The 20,991-nt window shown below is 34.8% G+C and overlaps 1 protein-coding gene across 2 annotated transcripts in view; it reads left to right on the top strand.

Annotated features, from left to right (window-relative positions):
- Positions 1 to 575: 575 nt before the first annotated feature.
- Positions 576 to 20,991, top strand: part of BMP5 (bone morphogenetic protein 5) — a gene marked incomplete at its 5' end in the record, with an annotated part of 115,819 nt that continues 95,403 nt past the window's right edge. For both annotated transcript variants that reach the window (XM_082663586.1, XM_082663585.1), the window contains one exon: positions 576 to 1,065. In XM_082663586.1, coding sequence (XP_082519712.1) covers positions 576 to 1,065 — 490 coding nt within the window. The remainder of the gene's footprint in view (positions 1,066 to 20,991) is intronic.

Below are 20,991 nucleotides of genomic sequence, written 5' to 3'. Positions count from 1 at the left end.
TTTTACACTAAGACGACACAAAAGATGTTAAAGTTATCACCAAGCTGCCGGACAAATATATATTCCAACACCAAGGTGCAGATCAGCATAGATCTGTGATTCAGAAGTCAGGATTTGTCTTGGAAAGAGCTCAAGGGTTGAGAAGAACTCAAGAGCAAGTGAAGATCACTTTGGGAACTACAGTTTATTAGAAGATCAACTTCCGTTCATTCAAATACCAAAGGCCTGATTATCATATATTGATATAGGAATGCATAGGTCATCTGATCAAATAATATTAGCCGTCTTCTGCTCTATCCATGCAGCAAAAACTCTTAACAACTGTGGATAACTGGAAATCTGAGTTTCAGCTTTCTTAGAAATAACTACTCTTGACATATTCCAATATATTAAAAATAGGGCAGGAAAATCAATGAGGATGTGTGTTCAGAAATGTCACTGTCATGAAGAATAGGTAAATTTGTTTTTCAGCTACTGGGGAAATATACCTCCTAAGAACTTAGATTTTTTTGTTTTTGTTTTTGGTAAGAGGACAAGAACGACTAAAAAATATCAACTTTTGCTTTTGGACAAAAATGCATCTGACTGTATTTTTATTTAGGGGTATTGTGGGTTTCCTCTGGAGCTGCTGGGTTCTAGTGGGTTCTGCGAAAGGAAGTTTGGGAGACAATCATGTTCACTCCAGTTTTATTTATAGACGACTACGGAACCACGAAAGACGGGAAATACAGAGGGAAATTCTTTCTATCTTGGGTTTGCCTCACAGACCCAGACCATTTTCACCTGGAAAACAAGCTTCCTCTGCACCTCTCTTTATGCTGGACCTGTACAACGCCATGGCCAGTGAGGAGAACCCCGAGGAGCCGGAGTACTCTGTGAGGGCATCCCTGGCAGCAGAGACCAGGGGAGCCAGGAAGGGCTCCCCAGCCTCTCCCAATGGGTACCCTCGCCGCATCCAGTTGTCTCGAACGACTCCCCTGACCACCCAGAGTCCTCCTCTAGCCAGCCTACATGATGCCAACTTTCTGAATGATGCTGACATGGTCATGAGCTTTGTCAATTTAGGTATGTTGTTCGTTTATTTGTTAATCTATGTTATTGCGAAGTGGACGTTTTCCTAATGGTAAAGTAGCTGCCTGGTAGGTGGTCATGTTTATATATAGTCATTTTCTATAACTCTCCTCTCCAGCTTCTGTTTCCTTTCTTTCATTGACATAAAATAAGATTTTGCCTTAGGCAACAAAGTCATATGTATATATATATTTAATATAAAAAGCTAAAATTAAACACATCGTTTGGGTAAATTTGGGTCTTTTCACATCTTGTTAAAATTTCAACTTTGCTTAAATGTATGAATAAACAGGCAATAGTTTAAAAAAAGGAGAATTTATGACGATAGCTAAGCTATAGGCAAAATAATAGTCATAGTAATAATAATAATGATGATGATGATGCAAGTATTTACAGATGGAAAAGTAAAAGTGACATTCTGGACCATTTTTTGGTTAGTAATTTAAAAGGCATATAAGTGTAATTTATATGCCACTTAAGAACTCTCATTTTAGTGAGGAAACTACTGTGAAAATATTGATGTGAAATTAATTAAGTTTAAATAATATTGTAAAAGATTACTATCAAAGACTTTCAGGGATAGATTCTGAAATCCTGTGAAAAATATTTTGGAAAAGAAGTTTCAGTCTAACATTTTTTAACTGTAATGATTAAAATATATTATACTTCTTTGACTTTTTTCAGAGGCAAGAGAAATGTAAAACATGCTATGATGCTTTACCTATACAGAACTTTCCTTGTCATTTAAGATAAAAAAATTTCAATTGAAAAATTCTTTAATTAACAGGATGGTTAGAGAATAATTTTAAAAATTATGTTTTAGTGCTGATACTGACGATACCTAGAAAATTGATATTGACAATATCAAATGATAAGTTAGTGCCCAGTATTTCATCTTGCAATAATATTAAAGAGTCACCACTTTAAAATGATTTTACAGGGGCTGTAATTTTCTTTAAATTTTTTAGTAGTGACTGAAGGTGAAAATTTACCATCTTTAAACATTCAAAAAAAACCACATAGAGTGTATTTATTTTTGAAGACAAAACTTAATCAATAAATTTAATCAATTTTAATGTTATAACTTTTAAAACTTTATTTTAAAAGTGCAATCTACTTGGACTTAAAATTGACGTTTTATTACACACCTAATTTAAAACTTCCTCAAATAATATCTCAAAAAATATTCTTTGAAAAGTCAGATAGCAACAAATCTTAATAACACATGATGCTTTTATAATATGTGTTGCTTAATATGCCCTGATCATTTGCTCTGAGCAATCCTAGCAGGAAGGATAAGGTGCCTAATAAATCATATGTTTCACGTTACAGGAGACAAAGCTCTCATTATAAGTTTTAGTAAGTCATCATTGGTTGCCTTAATCGGGTGTCATGGGGGCCTTTTCTTCTACATGTAATTAACAGGTTCCTTTGGAACTTTCAAGCCATTAAAATATATCTTAATTCTAAATTAGTTTGCTTTTTCTTCATGAGTGGCATGCAAATGTGACTCATGGTATGTTTGAATTTGTAGCAATTTCTCAAGCTTATTCATTAATTTAAGTAAGTTTTAATATTTTCATAGAAAAAATGCAATTTAGCATGATTTACATATTCATAAAATAAATCACTGAAAAAATCAGTTCAGGTCATCTAAAATCTGACAGGAAAGAATGTGTTATGTTATGTACTTTATAAAACAATAGCTCAGTCATGAATCTTTTCTAATAATATATTAAAATTGAATACTTTGATCATTCACAAGAGAGTGTATTTGTTTTTTCAGAAAGGAATGAAGTATGATTTTTGAACCCGTGCACCATTGATTTTTATAAATCTACATAGAATAAGAAAGCCAAAACCAATAATAAAGAGTTTTATTCAAGGACTTTTAGGACCATTTTTGTCATTAAAGAATACTTATATTTTTAAATCAGTAGACTTTTGATTATTTGTTTGGATTATAATAACAAAGCAGTTTATTAACTATACCATGAAATATAATTATTCATTTTATACTAGAGAAACAATACTGAATATAAGCTTCAGAAAATTTTTATTTATTTATATATTCTTATCATGCTTAACTTGCTGAGTAGTGATTTATCTTCAATAATAGACCGTATTGTTTTCTCCTTATTTAATAATTCCAAACGAAATGTCTCACATGAAATTACTGACAAATTGATTGTGATACTAAGTGAGTTTTTCCTAGTAGTCTCTGAGGAAAATTGACCCACAGTTTTATTTTATTATCTTTAGACCATGCCTTCTAATACGTCCAAAGCTTATAGTCAATCACTACTTAGTAAAAAGCTTTAACTTCTATATTTCTTCCATAATAAAATAGGTCAAAGTATACTTAGAAAAGGTAAGAGTGTAATATCATTATTAACGGTGCTAAGAATTTCAGTGCTTCTTACTGTAAAATTCATTAACCAATATTATCGTAAACTTTTTTCACTTTCTGTAAGACTCAAGAGGATTTTATTTTATTTTTTTAGTATCTTAAAAGATATATATATAGTAGAGATTGAGGGCAAATGATCAAATTAGCAAGAGGCAAGGGATTTGTACTGAGGAAGTCACCTGATATTTAAAAATGTGAAAAGAATCTGTTGACATTTCCCATAACAAGTTGAATTATATAAAATGGATCTAGTAGCATCCTTGTTATTAATGCCTGCTGTGTCATTTTCAAGTCAAATAATGGATTTTCTACAATTATCTTGTCATTCAGAAAGACATTTTTTCCAATATAAGTTTTACTCACCAAGAACAATTAAATTTAATTCAAACTCTGAATCATAATTAAAAAAATATCTATTTTTTAAAATTTCAGATGAGATTAGTTTTATGTTCATAAGCATAAAATAGAGTAGAATTTACTAGAAGAAAAAATAAAATGTGAATAAATGGCCTCAAGGCCAATGTAAACAACTAAATATGAAACCAAACACATTATTCTGACCTTTAAATTATTTTAGTATTTGTTCACTTTGAAGAAACAAATATTAATTATTAATTGTGTGAAGAGAAACTTTCCACCTTATTTTATTCATTATTCTTAGGCCAACTTTTGTCAGTCTCATAGTCTATAGCTTTTACAGATTGACTTCTCTGCTTTCTCTCTAAAACTAATGAATATCAGTGGAATTTTGCTTAGTCAATTCCACACTATTTAGTTAGTAACAAAAATATCTTTCTGGTAAATTTTTTCTTTTTCAAAAATGTTAAGGGTTAGTTTATATATCAAATACCTTTGCAAATTAAAAGAATGATTAGGTAAGTTGCTTGCAACATTTAAGCATATCTCTAGTTTACATAAACAAGTAGTGTATTTTTAAGATCTTTTAGTTAGAAACCAATTTGATTACTTGGTGATCATAAAATTAAAATGACATAACATTGTAGATGTTTTAGAGGAAATTACAAAAATCAGTCAACATAGGAAATTCACTTTTGTATTATTCTTTGTCAACATGTATTTCCCTGATAAAGAGCTCCGGGTTTATTAATGGGCTTTGATCAGTTGGTTTGGAGTCAAATACCCAGATACAGTTCAAGAATGTATATTCATTCTCAAGCATAAAAGTATAAAAATGTGATGCTTACATTTTTTCATGTTTCATGACAACATATTTAACATGTTAAGGTATGAAATAGAAAAAAATGCTTAAACCCTTCTCCCCTATTTCCCCAAATCATTAAACTCCCTTGATATTGGAAGAAAAAAAAATGCTTATGCCCTCAGTTGACAGCTTTGAAAGACATCTTTGATATTTATTGTTGGTTTTGGCTGACTCAAGTGCCCAGTGGAGAGGAATTTATACACAGATCTACCTAAAGATGCCTATCTATGTAGTCTCTCCAACAGGGTTATTAACACTTGTGTAACGTAAACACACCTATAAACACACACACAAATTTTTTTTTTGAGGAAAGGGGGATGGGATGGAAGGAAAGATGATCTAAAACCATTATAGTACATATTCATGGATTATGCCTGGAATCACAAATGGTAATACTGGGTAAAACAATCATTCTTTACAACTTTTCACTTTTGAAGAGAAAAGAAGTCACTGAGGGTGGAGACTTTTTTCTCTCTTCTTCATCAACCCTTGGCATTCATGAATGCACCCCAGGGGGATTCTCGTTCTTCTCTAAAGCTATGTCCTTGCTGATTGATGGGCATGGCTGCAGAGATAGTTATAATCATAGTTTAAATAGAAGTTTTTTGCACGTTTGAACGGTCACTCACAAATCGCTAGTTTTAGAAGTTTAATCAGAAGTCATGGCCGGAGAGAAGAAGGTATGATAACACCTGTAGAAGGGCTTGGGGCTGCTCACCCACCATCTCCAGCTCCTTCCCTTTCATTCTTCCATTTTTGCAATATCACCTCTCTCTCTCCTCCCCACCTCCTGCCCCTCCCATTTGTTGGCCTTTCCTCTGTAGTTCTAGGGCCTCTCCAGCTTCAGGCTTTCTTGGCATCCCTCTCCTGACTGCCCCCACCCTTCCTGGGGTCTGCCTTTGGTCCTTGTTTCTTCGTGGCTAAAGGCTTAGATGAGCTGAAAATCAATTCGTCACAGCTCCATCATTGAGGTACAGTCTCCTGTTTCCTCTCCGTTGAGAAGGAAAAGGTTATGATGGGCCCATTGCAGCCTCCACCCATCAGGAGAAAAGCTCCCCAGGGCATCAGAACCTCTCTGGCTGTTGCATCCCCTTTAACTGTTTCTCTACCACGCCTTTCATCTTCGCCTCCTCACCTCTCCCCCAGGATCCCATGGACTGAATTTAATTGTTTTTGCCATTCTTATTTTATAACAGTATTAAAATTTAAAAGGGGAAATTCAAGGGCAAGTTAAAAAAAAAGGGAAAAACGCACCACTGAACAAAAATAACGCTAATCAAAAATGCGATCCATTTTTGGTTTATAAAACCCATTGGCTAATAGAATTTTTATGGAATACTCGTGGCACGTCTGTAAAGAAATGAGGATTTCCTTTGTTAAGTTGAAGAGAGATGTTGAGAGGGCATAAAGAGATCAAGAGTAACGGTTGGAGACAGAGAACAATGAGGATGAGATGGAGAGAGTAAAAGTATTTTTTAAAGCCCTGGAAAGGAGGAAAATGAATGGAATGAGTGTTAGGGGCCGTCTCTGGGCCTTGCAGGTGGAGGCTGTGGGGAAACCCTCTGTCTACCTCATCCTGACACTGCTGCTAGTACCACATCCCCAGCCACATCGGCTCCAGGGGGAAATCCTTTCATCCTTCCGGACTGAAACACCAAAGCGGGGCAAAGAGAGGGGGCGCTCTCAGTGTGTGTGTACAAGGAGCACACAGACGGGCTACTCACATTTACAGTCATAAATAACGTAGTAACTCAGCTTGAAAAAAACATAGGTTAAAGGAAGAGTCTTCCCTGATGCAGAGAGGGGCTGAGATCAGAGGAGCCACTGAAAGGCTGGGAGGGAAACAATGCATCCCTTGTTCTAGGGAATATTTATGAGTGCTTCTTTGCACCTTCAGTTCATATTTTATTGGCTGGGCTGTGGGGTTTCCCCATTTGCTCATCTCTTAAAATAATACCCTTGGCTAAGATATCCTTTAAAATACACCAGTCAGCCCTGACAACTGGCTCATTTATTTGGGGGGAGAAGGAAGCTGTTGTGATGTTGATGTCTAACGAGAATGTTTAAGATCCAGTCATGGAGCTTAAAATTATGACAGTGTGATAAAAATCATAGTGGGAGTATTCATCTGCCTTTTTTGGAGATGTTTACAAGAATCTACTCAACTAAGTAGTAACCCCAGGTTTGTACGAGTCTTATCTAAACGGCTGTGATAAAATGATAATCTAATAAGGTAGAAACAAAATCTGTTAAAGTGTACAATGTTTAAAACAAGCAAAAAATGTCATTTGTAGATTTGCAAGAAGGTTCTTTAGCGGTTTTGGGAGAAAGGGAAATAACAACAAACCTTCATAACCAAAGAAAGTACATATCTACACTTGGAAGGCAGTGAATTACATACACATTATACAAAACATAGAAACCCAGACCTTGTGTAATGTTAAATTGTTTGATTGGTATAGAAATGAAACAAAGGTTTAATTATTTAATAATTATTTTATAATTTCTAAGATGATGAAGATCCTTGCCTTTACGATGATGTGTCCTTTCATTTTACTTTTCATAAACAATGGAGTCTTGGGGCTTGCCTTACAAAAACAACCCTGCATTTTAGAAATAAATACATCTAATTATATTATCTCTTACATATTGTGTTTATTTAACTTCTTTCTGGAAGTAAATAACAATTTTATTGTTCTTGTGGTTTAACATCTTTCCTTAAGTTGTTTGCAATAAAGAAAATAGTTTAAAGAGGTTAGATGCAAATCTCACTTAGATTTTATGCAGGCCTATGAAACATGTCAACATCAAAAGATTTATTAACATTTACAGACCCCTTCAGCTATGCTGTCCTGATATGAGAAATTCAATATTATTTGTTGCACACAGATTTCCTGACCTCAGTGAAACTTTGCTATTAGCCTTCCTATAGAGGGAGAGGCAGTCTATTTTCAGAATTCTGAGTCCATGGCATATTACTGCTCAAACGGCTTTAAGATTTAATTATAAATGAAACCTAATTACAGAGTAGCATAGAAGAAGCCAGCATGCCTGGATTAGGATCCCATAGTCTACACTTTCTTGCAGGGTGACCTTGGGCAAGTTACATCTCACTGTGCCTCTCATTCCTTGCCTAAGAAGTGCTGCTGATAATAATACCACCTTCCTCCTTGGGTACTGAGAGGATTAAATGAGTTAATCACATACAATTTTAAGAAGAGTATTTGGAACCTAGTGAGACCTCACGAAATGGCTGTTATTGTTACTGGAATTTCATTTGTAGCCAACATCTGTACCACATTTGCAGGAGCAGCTAAGTAATTCGCGGAGCCCAATGTAAAATGGAAACATGGGGCCACTTGTTTAAGAGTTATCAAGAATTCCAAGATGGTGGCAGCAGGGTATTAGACCCGATGCGGGACCCTCTTGAGTACATATTTGATGACATGTTACACTAGCAGGAATCAAGCCCTATTCATCCTTTTCTTATCCCTAGTGGAAAGAGACAACATGCACAAAGTGCATCATTTGAGGAGAGTTTAATTAATGTTATAATATTTCTAATGTTGTAGGTGGGGTTTTCTGGAAAAACTGGAGATAATGCAGAATGTGGAAAAGCAGGGGAGCCTTCTTTCATGACTCCTAGGATGGAACGGGAGCAGAAACAGTTACCAGAAAGCTTAGAGGAGGACTGTAGAGGGAAGGCACCCTGACGGGAACAGTGGCCTTTGTGAGAACGATGCCAGGCAACCAACCCCTATGGACTCAGCAGGGAGGGAGGTCAAGCAGTAAATACCCAGACCTTACTTTTCTGCTGCCTTTCCCATTGGCTGATCTTCACTGAAAGCCAAGGGCCGTGGAGCCCATTGGATCAGCTCCTGAAAAGTCAGCCTCTCCATGTAGAGAGCTGAGCAGAGAAACAGGGAGAGTGTATATTGAGACATCAACTGAAGATATTGGGGACAACTGGATAAATGCATATTGAATGTTTAGTCAACAGGAGTTCTAGAATCACTTCAATTTCAGTGCAAGTTACTGATAGGTATGTTAATCCTTGTCCTGGTCAATTTATTGCAAAATTTAAGAGATAATCATAATATAGTGTGAGAACTAATTATGTCACAAGTTGGTGAAGTGGCAAAAACAGGCATGGCATGCTGAAAAAAAATTCTTAAATTGTATCTGGATCAGTAATTTCACATGATATATTAAAACTGTTTTAGAGGAAACTGAAACTAGAAACAAAAGCCACAATACAAACAGCAGACTACCATTGCCAATCACAAAACTCAGTAAAGAAAGCGCTAGAATATACGCAGATTCATAGGGCAAATATAAAGGGCAATATGTGTTTTCAATCTCTAGGCCTGTTGATTCTCAATTCTATGTCATTCTTCCTGAAACGACCTGTGACTGTGTGTTAAAGTTTTGTGAATTCTGAGTGGAACCATATAAAATTCTCCACAGTGCATGTTGCAGGTAAAATTCATTTCAGGAGGAGGCAAATTCGGATGATTGTCTTTCTTCTTTGTTACCTTTCCTCTCCCCTAGCAGAGTTCCTGTGACTCACAGATGCGGAATTTCATGGGGGAGCAGGTGTGTCTGCTGTTTAGTTCTCATAAATAACCAACCTCTAAGCCTCGAGGCCAGAGCCATTCCCCTACCCTTTAATCCCAGAGGAGCTTTGAGTAGAACAGCTTCTTTCCAGTATAAACTGTTCCCCTTCAAAGCTTTGAAGGATGGAAATTTTAACCTGCTTTTACTTCTATAATTATCAAAAGCAGAGGAAGGGTGAGTTCGACTTGGAAATTATGTAGGCTCCTCTGCAAATAACTTTGATGCAGACATTGAAGACTCATTTAGTGAGGAAGAGGTGAAGGTCATCAATTCTATAAGCCTTATGGTTAATATTTTGTAGATGTTTTCTTTGCTCAGAGTGAGGAGGGGTTATTTGGTTCTCTAACCCTCTCAGGAGGGTTTAAGTGTAAGCGTTTTGGAGTCACACTGTTTCGAAAATCAGCTTTGCATTAACACCTGCATATCTTTGAAGAAACTAGTTCACTTCGTGGGACTATTCCCTCAACTGTAAAGTGGAGATCATAATGCAGAATTGTAGTTAGGACTTAATAAGGCAAGGGTATAAGTCTTTGAGCCGACATGAGCAAAGGATGCAATTAACGATCCCTATTGCTACTATAATTCCTTCTACTAGAGGGATATCCATGCTGTTCTAATGTTTCAGTTGGTTTTCTACGCCCAGTCCACCAGACATTGTCAGATAATTTTCTATCTGAAACTGTGGAACATTATGCACATGACTTTTGCTCCATCCAAAAGAAAATGAACTTGAATTTCAGGGACTCTGTCTTCAAATTGGTCAGTTGATGGGCTCTGCTCCCTCCTTGGGGTGTCCAAGGAAAGGTCAGTTCATGACTGAGCCTTTGGGTAACTGTGGGGCTTCCCTGTGATCACCTGAAGGCAACACTTTCTGTGAGTTGCTGCTGAAAGGTGCTTTTCAGTTACTTTTGGTCCCTTTCCTAGAACGAACCCAACATTCTACTTTAGTTCCAGATATTACCTTGCTTGTTATGGAGAAGGGGAAACTGATGGCAGGCCAAAGTGATAATATAGAATTAGAAAACATGTGGTGGTGAAGGCTGGGCATTCTCTAAAAGACCCTTTTGAAAGACAGGAAGAAAAAATCTTGAGTTCGAAAGCTTATTTTCAGAAGCCAACTTGTGTTTTTCTTTAGTTTTAATTTTGCAAAAAGTTGATTCATGATGAAAATATTGGTGAATAAACTCCTGAACTCTAAAAGAGGAAAGCCATTCTGTTCAAATAATCATTCAATCCTGGCACTTTTAGTGTTGTCTGTTAATCAGATCATGTTTGAATTTATGATTTTCTAATTTGTAGCTGTTCTCATTACTATTTGTATTATTATTATCATTTTGTTTCTATTTCAAACAATTCAGCCTTAAGCATTTTGACTTTCCTAGACTATTTCTTTGGGTGTTTCTTTTGTTTTTCAGATGACAGTCAGATCCTTTTATTAATTTTCCTGAATTGCTTCTTGTTATAATATTTTAAAGCAGGATGGGAATTTATGAGTTTTATCCAAAAAGTCACACAAAAGGCCATGCATGAACTGTGGACCTCTGTTGATTACAGTATACATATTATAAAGTCATCACATAGACTTATGATATTTCCTAATATGTTGAGTGGGAAAATATGGATTTATTGTTTTTTCATTATTTGATAACATGCTAAAGATAAGTCATTACGATGCTCTTTGCTAAAGTTTTCATTGTGGTGAGTGAAGTTCTTAAACTAAAATATGGATTCCAAAATTTATTGACATGTTCAAATCAACAATTAGGATTTTTTTGTTCCATACTGCCATATCAAAAACAGTTAGCATTTTATAGTTATTTACTTGGAGGGAGAATTTATCAGAATTAAGCAAGCTGTTTATCATTGGTTTTTTTGTGTGTGTATGTGGTACATTTAAAGTATATGACATTGTCACATAATTTTAAATGATAGTATAGTTGTAGCAACAATGACAACAATTAAGTATAATTCCTGTGCTGGGAACTGGACTAAGTGATTTACACGCATTATTTTAGTTAATCTGTGTCTCAGTTTTATGGGTAAATATTTTTCTGTTCCCATTTATTGGTGTGAAAATTGAGACTCATCAGAGGTTAAATAACTAACAAAGGTCACCAACCTGGTAAATGGCAGAATCAGTACTAGGACCACGATCTGTCTGGCTATACTTTTTTTTGTTCTTTGTCACTACTCTTTAGCTTAGGTAACCTACTTTTGAAATATATAGATAGCAGTGCAACTTCTAACAACAATAATCATCGTTTTCACTTTTCTACATCACTTTAGCATACAGCACTCAGGGAAGTGGATATGACCCCACAATACACATCTGTGAGCACTGGAGATCTGACAGGTCATTCATTCAGTCATTGGGCAAATGGAACTGACTACCTACTATTGGGTCAGGCACTGTGGAAAGACTCTGCCTGTCCCACTGCCAAGATCACAGGGCAAGAGGAACCAGGTCCAGGCCCAGAGTTCTTGATTCTTGTGCCAGGATTCTTTTGCTCAGTGTCACCAACTTTCAAGAAATCACACAAAAATTCCAGCACCAAGTAAAAAGAAAAGCACTAACAAACATTATCTAAAAGAATGTGTTGCTTTGTTTTTGAAATAACCAGGCAGAATTAATCTCTTGTGTGCAGAGAAAATAGTTTTCAAACCTAAATTACTTTAAAGACAATTAAAAAAAAAGAGCTTCTTACCAGCAAACAGAACCTAAGGAAGCCTGTTAGTCCAAAAAGCATAAGGCAGAGGTAGAACCAATCTTCAGCAAAGCTTAGGGACTCTGAAACCTGCTGTGTAGCGGGTAGAACTTTACCAATAGGAGATATTTCCCCTAAAATCACTAGGTGATTTTAGGGGAAATATCTCAAAAGAAGGTTCACATTTTACACTGCATGCTTACTGCATGTTCCAGACCTAAGTGTGGCTTAAACATTCATTATTTATTTGTGCTGTACTTAGGAAATAGGGGTAAAGGTCATACAATTTTTCAACTTTAAGTTATTTGATCTGTCTAAATTTTGACCCCAGACCCTAACTTACTTCTTAATTTGTGTGCTAACAAGCTTGTGTTCAGTGTCTCCTTTGTCACTGTAGACACTGCACATGATGTGGATTCAGGATATAATGAGTCATTGAAGACACATTTTATCATGTAGGGAATAACAGAGAATTCCAAGAATTGGTATACAGATCTCTTGGATACATGTCTTTGAATCTACTCAGGATCCTGAGCATTAGACCATTATTACTTCAACTTGATTGTTGAGAAACATTGACAAATATTTTACCACTGTTTTACTCTTTACCAACAATCTCCTGTGACAATGAAATGAACTTATACAGCAAAATGTGGATCTAAGTCTCCTGGGGCTCCATGCCCCTGACTGGTGTTTACCTGTGAGTTCATATCAACAAACACCAGATCATCAAAATGAAATGATAAAAGAAGCCCTTAAGATTTATAATGATTTCTGCTCTACTGAAATTCACTGTCTTCCACAGCTAACACTTATTTGGTGCTTATAAATTACCAGACAGAGTGCTAATAGCATTTCAAGTGCTAACATTTAATTCCCACAAAATTACCCTATTTTACAGATGAGGAAACTGAGATCCAGAGATGTTAAGGCATTGGTCCGAAGTACTACATCTTGTAAGAGGAGGAACTGGATTCAGAATCTAAGCTGCTCCCTGCTGTACTGTGTTGCCTTTGTAGATGCTGTTGGGAAGACTGTTGGTTGGGACATGGTTTGAATTCTATCAAGTTCTACATATTTTTCCAACACTTCCCATATTGGATTTGGAATATTTTTACTTCATTAGTAATGCTTTACATTTTAGGGAAAAAAAATTTCTAGTGATGAACTTACCAAGAGTGTTATCCCTGGAGTTGGACTCCTCCAGGCCTTCTTCTGAACTGGGATGTTTTGGCCTTCTGAAGGAGGCAAATCCTCATAATACTCACAAGGCAGAGGGAGGCAAGCATTTTGAAGACACCAGTGATACTGACCTTTGTGCCATGCAACCAGCTGGCCAGTAATGAGGAATGGAAAGGGGATTTGTGTTGATTCCCACCTTCCAAAGACAGACTTGGGATGAACAGGAGTAACATTTGGCAAACTAGAAAAGAGGTAGAATTTCAAAGTTGCAAACAGTAACAGGCCTCAAAAACAATGGTTGGAGGTTGGAATTAAAAATCATGAGTTCATTTGGATGCCGGAAAACTATCAAAGTGCTGGCCAGTGTAGGAGGACACATAACAGGGCTGCCCTGCACCTAAGGATGAGTGCCTTGTCACAGCTTTTCTGACCCAATCCTGGACTGGTCAGTGAATGTCATGAGATACCTACTAGAATAGAAGTTTGGGCTACAGGACCATCTACCTACAAGTGAGGAAATTCCTGCTGCTGCAGATGGGAACTCTGGCAGCTAGCCTCTGCTCCATCCTGCTAGTTGTGGCTGAAGTCTCCTCTGTATGCTATATAACTGAACACTCCACACTGAATGCATATCTCTTGATCTGTAGCAGCTACAGCCCTAATCTCTTGCACGTGTAAAGTGAGTGCCTTTCACATAACTCACTCATTGCCCCTATCTCACACCAAAGTTAAATCTATTATTTCTGCTTCTTACGTATTTTATAAATTATAAGCTAAGACCTTGGGATAATTAATTTTTTTTCCAAGAGAAAGTATTTCTGGGATGAAGTGTTTGAGGGCAGCTGCCCTCAGTTTCAGCTGCCCTCAGCTTCAATACCAAGCCAAGAAATCAAAAAAGGGCTTGTAAAAAGTAGGGATGATTGTTCATGTATCAACTCTTAGCAAAATGCCTGAGGTCTAATTTCTGCTTTGAAAAGCAAGTCAAGCGGTATCTGCAGAGTAACGATGAGCATCTAAGATGGCACCTGTTTCTTTTTAAAAATTCTGTTTTATTTCTCTCTCTTCCTCCCTTTACCTAACTGTTCCTACCCAATCAACCCACGGCCTGATTGTAAAGTAAGGGGAAGTGTGAACAATCTCAATATCTGACGTCTAAATATTTAGACTGAGATGTACTTAGAAGGTCAGAAGATAAAATTATTGTTTATGAATGGATCAAAAATCATTTTTAATTTCACTAACTTCACTAACATATAATAACTCAAGCCCATGCTGAATCATGATTGTTTAAATTTCTTGGGCACTTTCAATCACTGACTCTTTTTAATCAGAATTCTTAGTATTTGTAAGGTGATTTCATTGAAAGCATTTCAAGTCCTTCTAGGGAGTGAATCTGAAATTTTATAGTCAAATAAATTTGAAGGATGCTGAGAAACAGTAATTAAATAGAGTTTGATATTTCCAAGAGGAGACTTCTCAGTATCTTTATTATGCTAACGGGCATGGTGAATCTCTGCAAAGAGGATGTGGGTTATAGGGTTTCCTGTGCACATTGGACGCTGGAACTCTTCTAACAGAGCACCATGGGTACCTGGGATTACAGGGAACTCACTCTGACAAAAGCTCTTCCACGTGGAAATCCTGTTATATAAAAGCCATTTTGGAAATACGGCAAGCAGAGCATTATGATAAGCTAATTTGCTGACACCATGGCCACTTTATTTCCAAAATTAAGCAGGAAATAAAGACTTAGACGTAGAGAATGGACTTGAGGACATGGAGGGGAAGGGGAAGCTCGGACAAAGTGAGAGAGTAGCATTGACATATATACACTACCAAATGTAGAATGGATGGTTAGTGGGAAGTTGCTGCATAGCACAGGGAGATCAGCACGATGCTTTGTGACGACCTAGAGAGGTGGGATAGGGAGGGTGGGAGGGAGGTTCAAGAGGGAGGGGATATGGGGATATATGTATACATATAGCTGATTCACTTTGTTATACAACAGAAACTAACACAACATTGTAAAGCAATTATACTCCAATAAAGATATTTTAAAAAAAAGAAATTAAAAAAAGAAAAAAATCCATGACATTAAGAAAAACTAAAGAGGAACAGTTGAAATTATTTTTGATAATATATTTTCTTTAATCCAATATATCCAAATGTTACTGTTTCAATATGTATTCAATATAAAAAAATTAATGAGATATTAAAAATAGAAGGAAAAAGTTTAAATTCTATTATCTAGAATGACCATTGTTTATATTTTTATATATTTCTTTCCATACTTTTCAAACATACATTTTTCATAGAGTTGAGCAATGTTTATGCAATGTTGTACCCTTAGTTTATTCTTGATTTTTTAGTATATGACTTTTCTCATTTCTTTGCATGCTCTTTATGGGCATACTTTTAACGACAGTAATATTTCAGCTGAAAAATTCATTTGCGTAAACATTCTTTTACAGTTGGGCATGTAATTTTTCCAGTTTTTACTATTATATATTCCATTGTAATGGATATCTCTCTCTCTATAAGTGTTCATAAACATTTTTCACAATTTCTGATCATTTTTCTTAGAGTCTGTTCTTAAAAAGTGAATTATTAGAAAAAAAGGTATAATTGTCTTTTAAATCTCCTGAAAAATATTACTAAATTTTTTTTCAGTAAACTTCTTTCAATTACTCTTTGCACCAACAGTAAATGCTAGAACTATTTTATCATACTGAAACCTAAATTAAATCTAATATATTTACATTCTTGATAATCTTAAACATCTTTTTTTGAATTTGTATTTCTTCTAAGATCGATTCTTTTATATATCTATTGGCCATTTATATTGTTTCTTTGGGGAGTCATATTTTGATATTTTTGTTCATTTTTCTAGTTACTTTATCTCATTGTTGCTTATGCCTAGAAATTCCTCCTGTGCTTAGGTATTTAATAATTATTCACTTCTAATTTTTAAAATTTTTATGCTTTGATTTCTCGCTTTCCACCTCACTTGTCATTTGTGTGTAACAGTCATGGGAAAACACTCCGTTATTTAAGAGTTTGGAAAATATTCCATCCACATCCCACTCTAGAAATAACTGCTCAAAGGTGCAATGTAGCTGATTCCTGGAATAGAAATCAAGAAGAATGGGGAATTCATAGTCTTCAAGGAACCACAGTTTGAGAATTAAAATCAGCTGAACAAATAAATTTGGTCTAAATAACCTTACACCCAAATAATCTCCTGTAATTTAATTATAAAACATGCATTTACAGATGACCTAAGAACAGAGCTGGCAGAGGGGTATAAGTATCTCATTGATTATAGTACTTAAAGGTGGCATTTGAGGATTGGAGAGAAAGAGCACTAAGTAAATATGCACATTATTTTTAAATTGATTAGCCATTGCCTGCATTTACCCACAAAAAACATACTTTCTAGTTTAGTATCAAGTTTGTTTATTGAGTCTAAATCTCTTTCACAGAATCCCGAGATGGTTTGGAATTACTTTTGCCATCAGCTCTTGTTTAAATGATCACAATGATGTGGAATACTCATGACTCACTTCCAGCACCTTGACCTCTTTAGTACCTTCTTGGTTGATAACTACATCTGAGATTTAGGAAGAGTGCCAGAATATGCCTGCACTTTTGTTTTGGCTAAATCTGGTCTTTAAATCATGATTTTTCATTACATGTGTTCATCATCTTATCAATATCTCTTAGCCCTGAAAAGTTCAATACTGTATCATAGTGTATAGTTTTAAAAAAAGACATTTAAGCAACAGTTAGAAATCCAAATATTAGTACGATGGTGTCCTAACTGCTAAAATAACTCAGCTAAAGTGACAATCAAATAATTAGATAAATTCTGAATCAAGGAATAAAGTATATCACAGATATACAAGCAGAAGAAATTAAGGGTCAGAATTTTATATCAGCAAGTCTAAGGTCCAAGAAAAAATGAATGACATCGAACAGAGCAAGTCACTATGATCATGGACTATATAAAACAACAAAACTCCAGCATTGCCAAATCTTTATATGGGAAGTAATAAATCAAAATGCACAAAACAAAAATTGTTAAAAGTGGAAGTAAAAATTGATAAAAACAAATTTGTAGTATGAAATCCTACCATACAATTAAAACTGCATGATAGAATACACACACACACACCCCCCACACAAATATAAAACAAAAATGTACCTGACTAATACAATTAAAGAAGTTAAATTAATTGACATATCTTAAGGATTGTACTTTGAAATATTTTGACATGTATCAAATTGTGTAGAGTATACACTTTTTCTGAGATTCCATGGACTGTTTACATAAATCACTAATTGGATGATACATAAATCCAAAATATTATAAAAGTTATGGAAAGCCAATAGGCACATAAAACCATGTTCAACGTCATCAGTCATTAGGGAAATGCTATTTAAAAGCACAGTAAGATGGCACTACACATCATAAAAATAGCTAAAAAGGAAAAAACAAAACAACAAAACCTCCCAGTACAAGTGCTGGTAAAGATATGGAGCTCTCATAAATTGCTGGTAGGAACACAAAATGACACAGCCACTTTGAAAAAAATCTTGGCAGTTTCTTATAATATTATACATACACTATCCATCGTGACCCCGATACTTCACTTCTAGGTATTTACTATAGAGAAATGAAATCCTAGGTTCACATAAAAACCTGTGCATAAATGTTTACAGAGGCTCTCTTCATAATTGCCCCAAAGTGCAAAGAACTTAAATGTCCTTCAGTGGCTGAATGGTTAAACAGGCGGTGGCACATCCATTCAATGGAATTCTCAACAATAAAAAGGAAAGAACTATTGATACATGTTAAGATATAGATGAATTTAAATTACATTTTTCTAAGTGAAAAACCACCAGACCCATATTGTATGATTTTATTTATATGAAGTTCTAGGAAAAGCAAAACTATAGAGATAGGGAACAGATGAGTGTTTGCCAGGGAGTAAAGATAGACAAGAGTTTGATTAGAGAGAAGCTGAAGGATGTTGATAGAACTGTTGTGAATCTTGGTTGTGGTGGTGGTCACAGACCTCTGCATTTGTCAAAAGCCACAGAACTAATGGCAGGTTTTACTTGTGAAAGTACGTTACAAAGAGGCAGTTATTTTATATACCATATTTACTGTTGAATATTCATAAAATACATAATAACTCTATTTAAAAATAAATTTCTTGGGCTTCCCTGGTGGTGCAGTGGTTAAGAATCCATCTGCCTATGCAGGGGACGGGGGTTCGAGCCCTGGACCGGGAAGATCCCACATGCCCACGTGCCGTGGAGCAATGAAGTCCGTGCACCACAACTACTGAGCCTGTGTTCTAGAGCCTGTGAGCCAAAACTACTGAGCCCACGTGCCACAACTACTAAAGCCCACATGCCTAGAGCCTGTGCTCTGCAACGAGAGAAACCACCATGAGAAGCCTGCACACCATAACAAAGAGTAGCTCCAACTCGCTGCCACTAGAGAAAGCCTGTGTGCAGCAATGAAGACCTGGTGCAGCCAAAAATAAATAAGTAAAATAAATAAATTTACAAATAAATAAATAAATAAATTTCTTGACAAATTAAGACAGGAATTAAATGTTTAAGATATAAATTTTAGAAAATACCATACATGAAAATTTATCAAAACATAAGAATGGTTGCCAAAGCTATACTCTAGGATAAATTCATGCCTTTAGAGCATTCATACTAAAAGGAAAAAAAAATAGAAATGAGTGTAGATTAATGAATTAAGTATTTTATTCAACATGCCCCATTAAGTCCTGAAAGGATAACATACAGAAATAAAAAAAATATATGGAATTAGAAGACAAACTATGAATTAATTCATTTAAATGCTGTTAATGTGAAAGGCCAAGTAATCAGTGAGGTTCTGGCAACTGTTATTATACAAAAAAAATTAAATAAATAAATAAAATGGAAAGAAAACAAATAGATAAATGATATATAATTATAAAGACAACACTTTATGGAGTACTACGTTAATTCTATGCTAATAAGTTGAAAATCTTAATGAGATAGCTCAAGAATGAGAAATATGAATAGGTAAACAACACTGGTAGTTATTGAAAATTTGATTAAAATATTATTTTGTCAAAGATTTGGAGCTTTGTCATTTGGGGCAGGGGAGTGAACAAATTAAGAAACAGAAATGCAAATGTTAAATAAACTGGTCCAGAATGCTAAAAGAAATAGCTACAAAGTAATTTTTAATAAATTAGCAAACTTGGATAGGAAAATATGAAAAAGAGTCTTTTTCTGCATGGCAGAAATCTCAGTTAAAATTACTTGCAAATCAAAATCAAGAATCCTGTGGCAAAGTCTTAATTAAAATACTTGCAAATTGAAATTAATTTAAAATAGTCATGTATCTTTACCAAATGAGTTTGATCCTAAAAATGAATGGATAATTTAGTATCAGGGAATCTGTCAATTCAAAGACTTACATAATCTTGATTGATGGCATACCTAGAATATTGACAATCAGAGTCATACACCTGGCTCCTCTGTCTGACAAATTATTTTCAATAATAATAATGAAATCAATCCAGTAAAATAAGACCACAAAGAAAATACAGTGAACAATTTCCTTATTGAATGACGTATATAAACATATATATATATGTATGTATTTTAATAAAATAATAAAAAATAAAAAAATACAGTATAATAAGAAAAGGGGCACTTGATTAACACTTTTAAATTACATTAATACATTTTTGGAAATAAAGGAAAATAAAGAAAAATACTGACAAATATCAATATTGGTCAAATACATAAGAAACAAGATTAGAGTTCTTCTGCAACTTTGTCAATGATTTTGTTAAAAGCAATCTTTTTATATTATTTTTGTAATTTGTAATTTACAATTACATTATAATTATTTTCAGTATCAGTATAGCCATTTTCATCAATCTATGTTACTCCTACTTTATCAAAGTATAATTTTTGTAAATTATAGTTTTGAGAAGTTTCTTTCAGCACAGCAAGAGATATACAAATAGTTAAGGAAGGTCTTAAAACAAAAGGATAAATTTGAGATTCGTAAAAATCCCATTTCACTTTTCTGAAAATTGCAATACTGTCTGTCTGTGTTTCTTTGGGTTATTTCTAGTGGTTTTCAAAAGTTTTCATATTTGAAAATTTTGTGCTAAAATATCTTCATATTCAGAAAATTTATAATAAAATTCTGTTATATTTGGTAAAAACTTCTGAAGTTCAGAATTGTTCAGGCTCACTCTGGGTGCTATTTGTCTCCAAGTCATGTGATACTATGCATTCCTGTATTTAAACAGTATATTCAGTATAAATAATGAAAGCACAGTGATTGTAAAAAATATATATATAACTGAACTTAACTTCTTACTCACCCATGTGCATTGGGATTTGCTGTATAACCATCAGTTCTCCACATTAACATCCACATAATGAAATGTTTATTAAAGGATACAAAATAAAAATGTGCTAATTTGAAACTCACATATGAATTATGAAAATGCAACAGTAATAACAGCAATTTTTTGAACTCTGATCAACACAACATTTTTTCTGAGAGGAGTATTTTATCACTGAGAATTGCTGAGGCATGGTGATAATGAAAAGCAGAATGACTTATAGCTGGTTTTATTATTGTCTTTAATGAATCCCTTTCTTTCCTAGACCCGGCATGGATTGCTCTAACAGCCTACTCTTGGTACACCAATGATCTTCATAAAAAATTAATGGTGTACAATAAA

Source organism: Grampus griseus, assembly GCF_964374135.1.
Source record: "Grampus griseus genome assembly, chromosome: 10".
NCBI lineage: Eukaryota > Metazoa > Chordata > Mammalia > Artiodactyla > Delphinidae > Grampus > Grampus griseus.
This window is presented reverse-complemented; position numbering and strand designations above follow the sequence as displayed.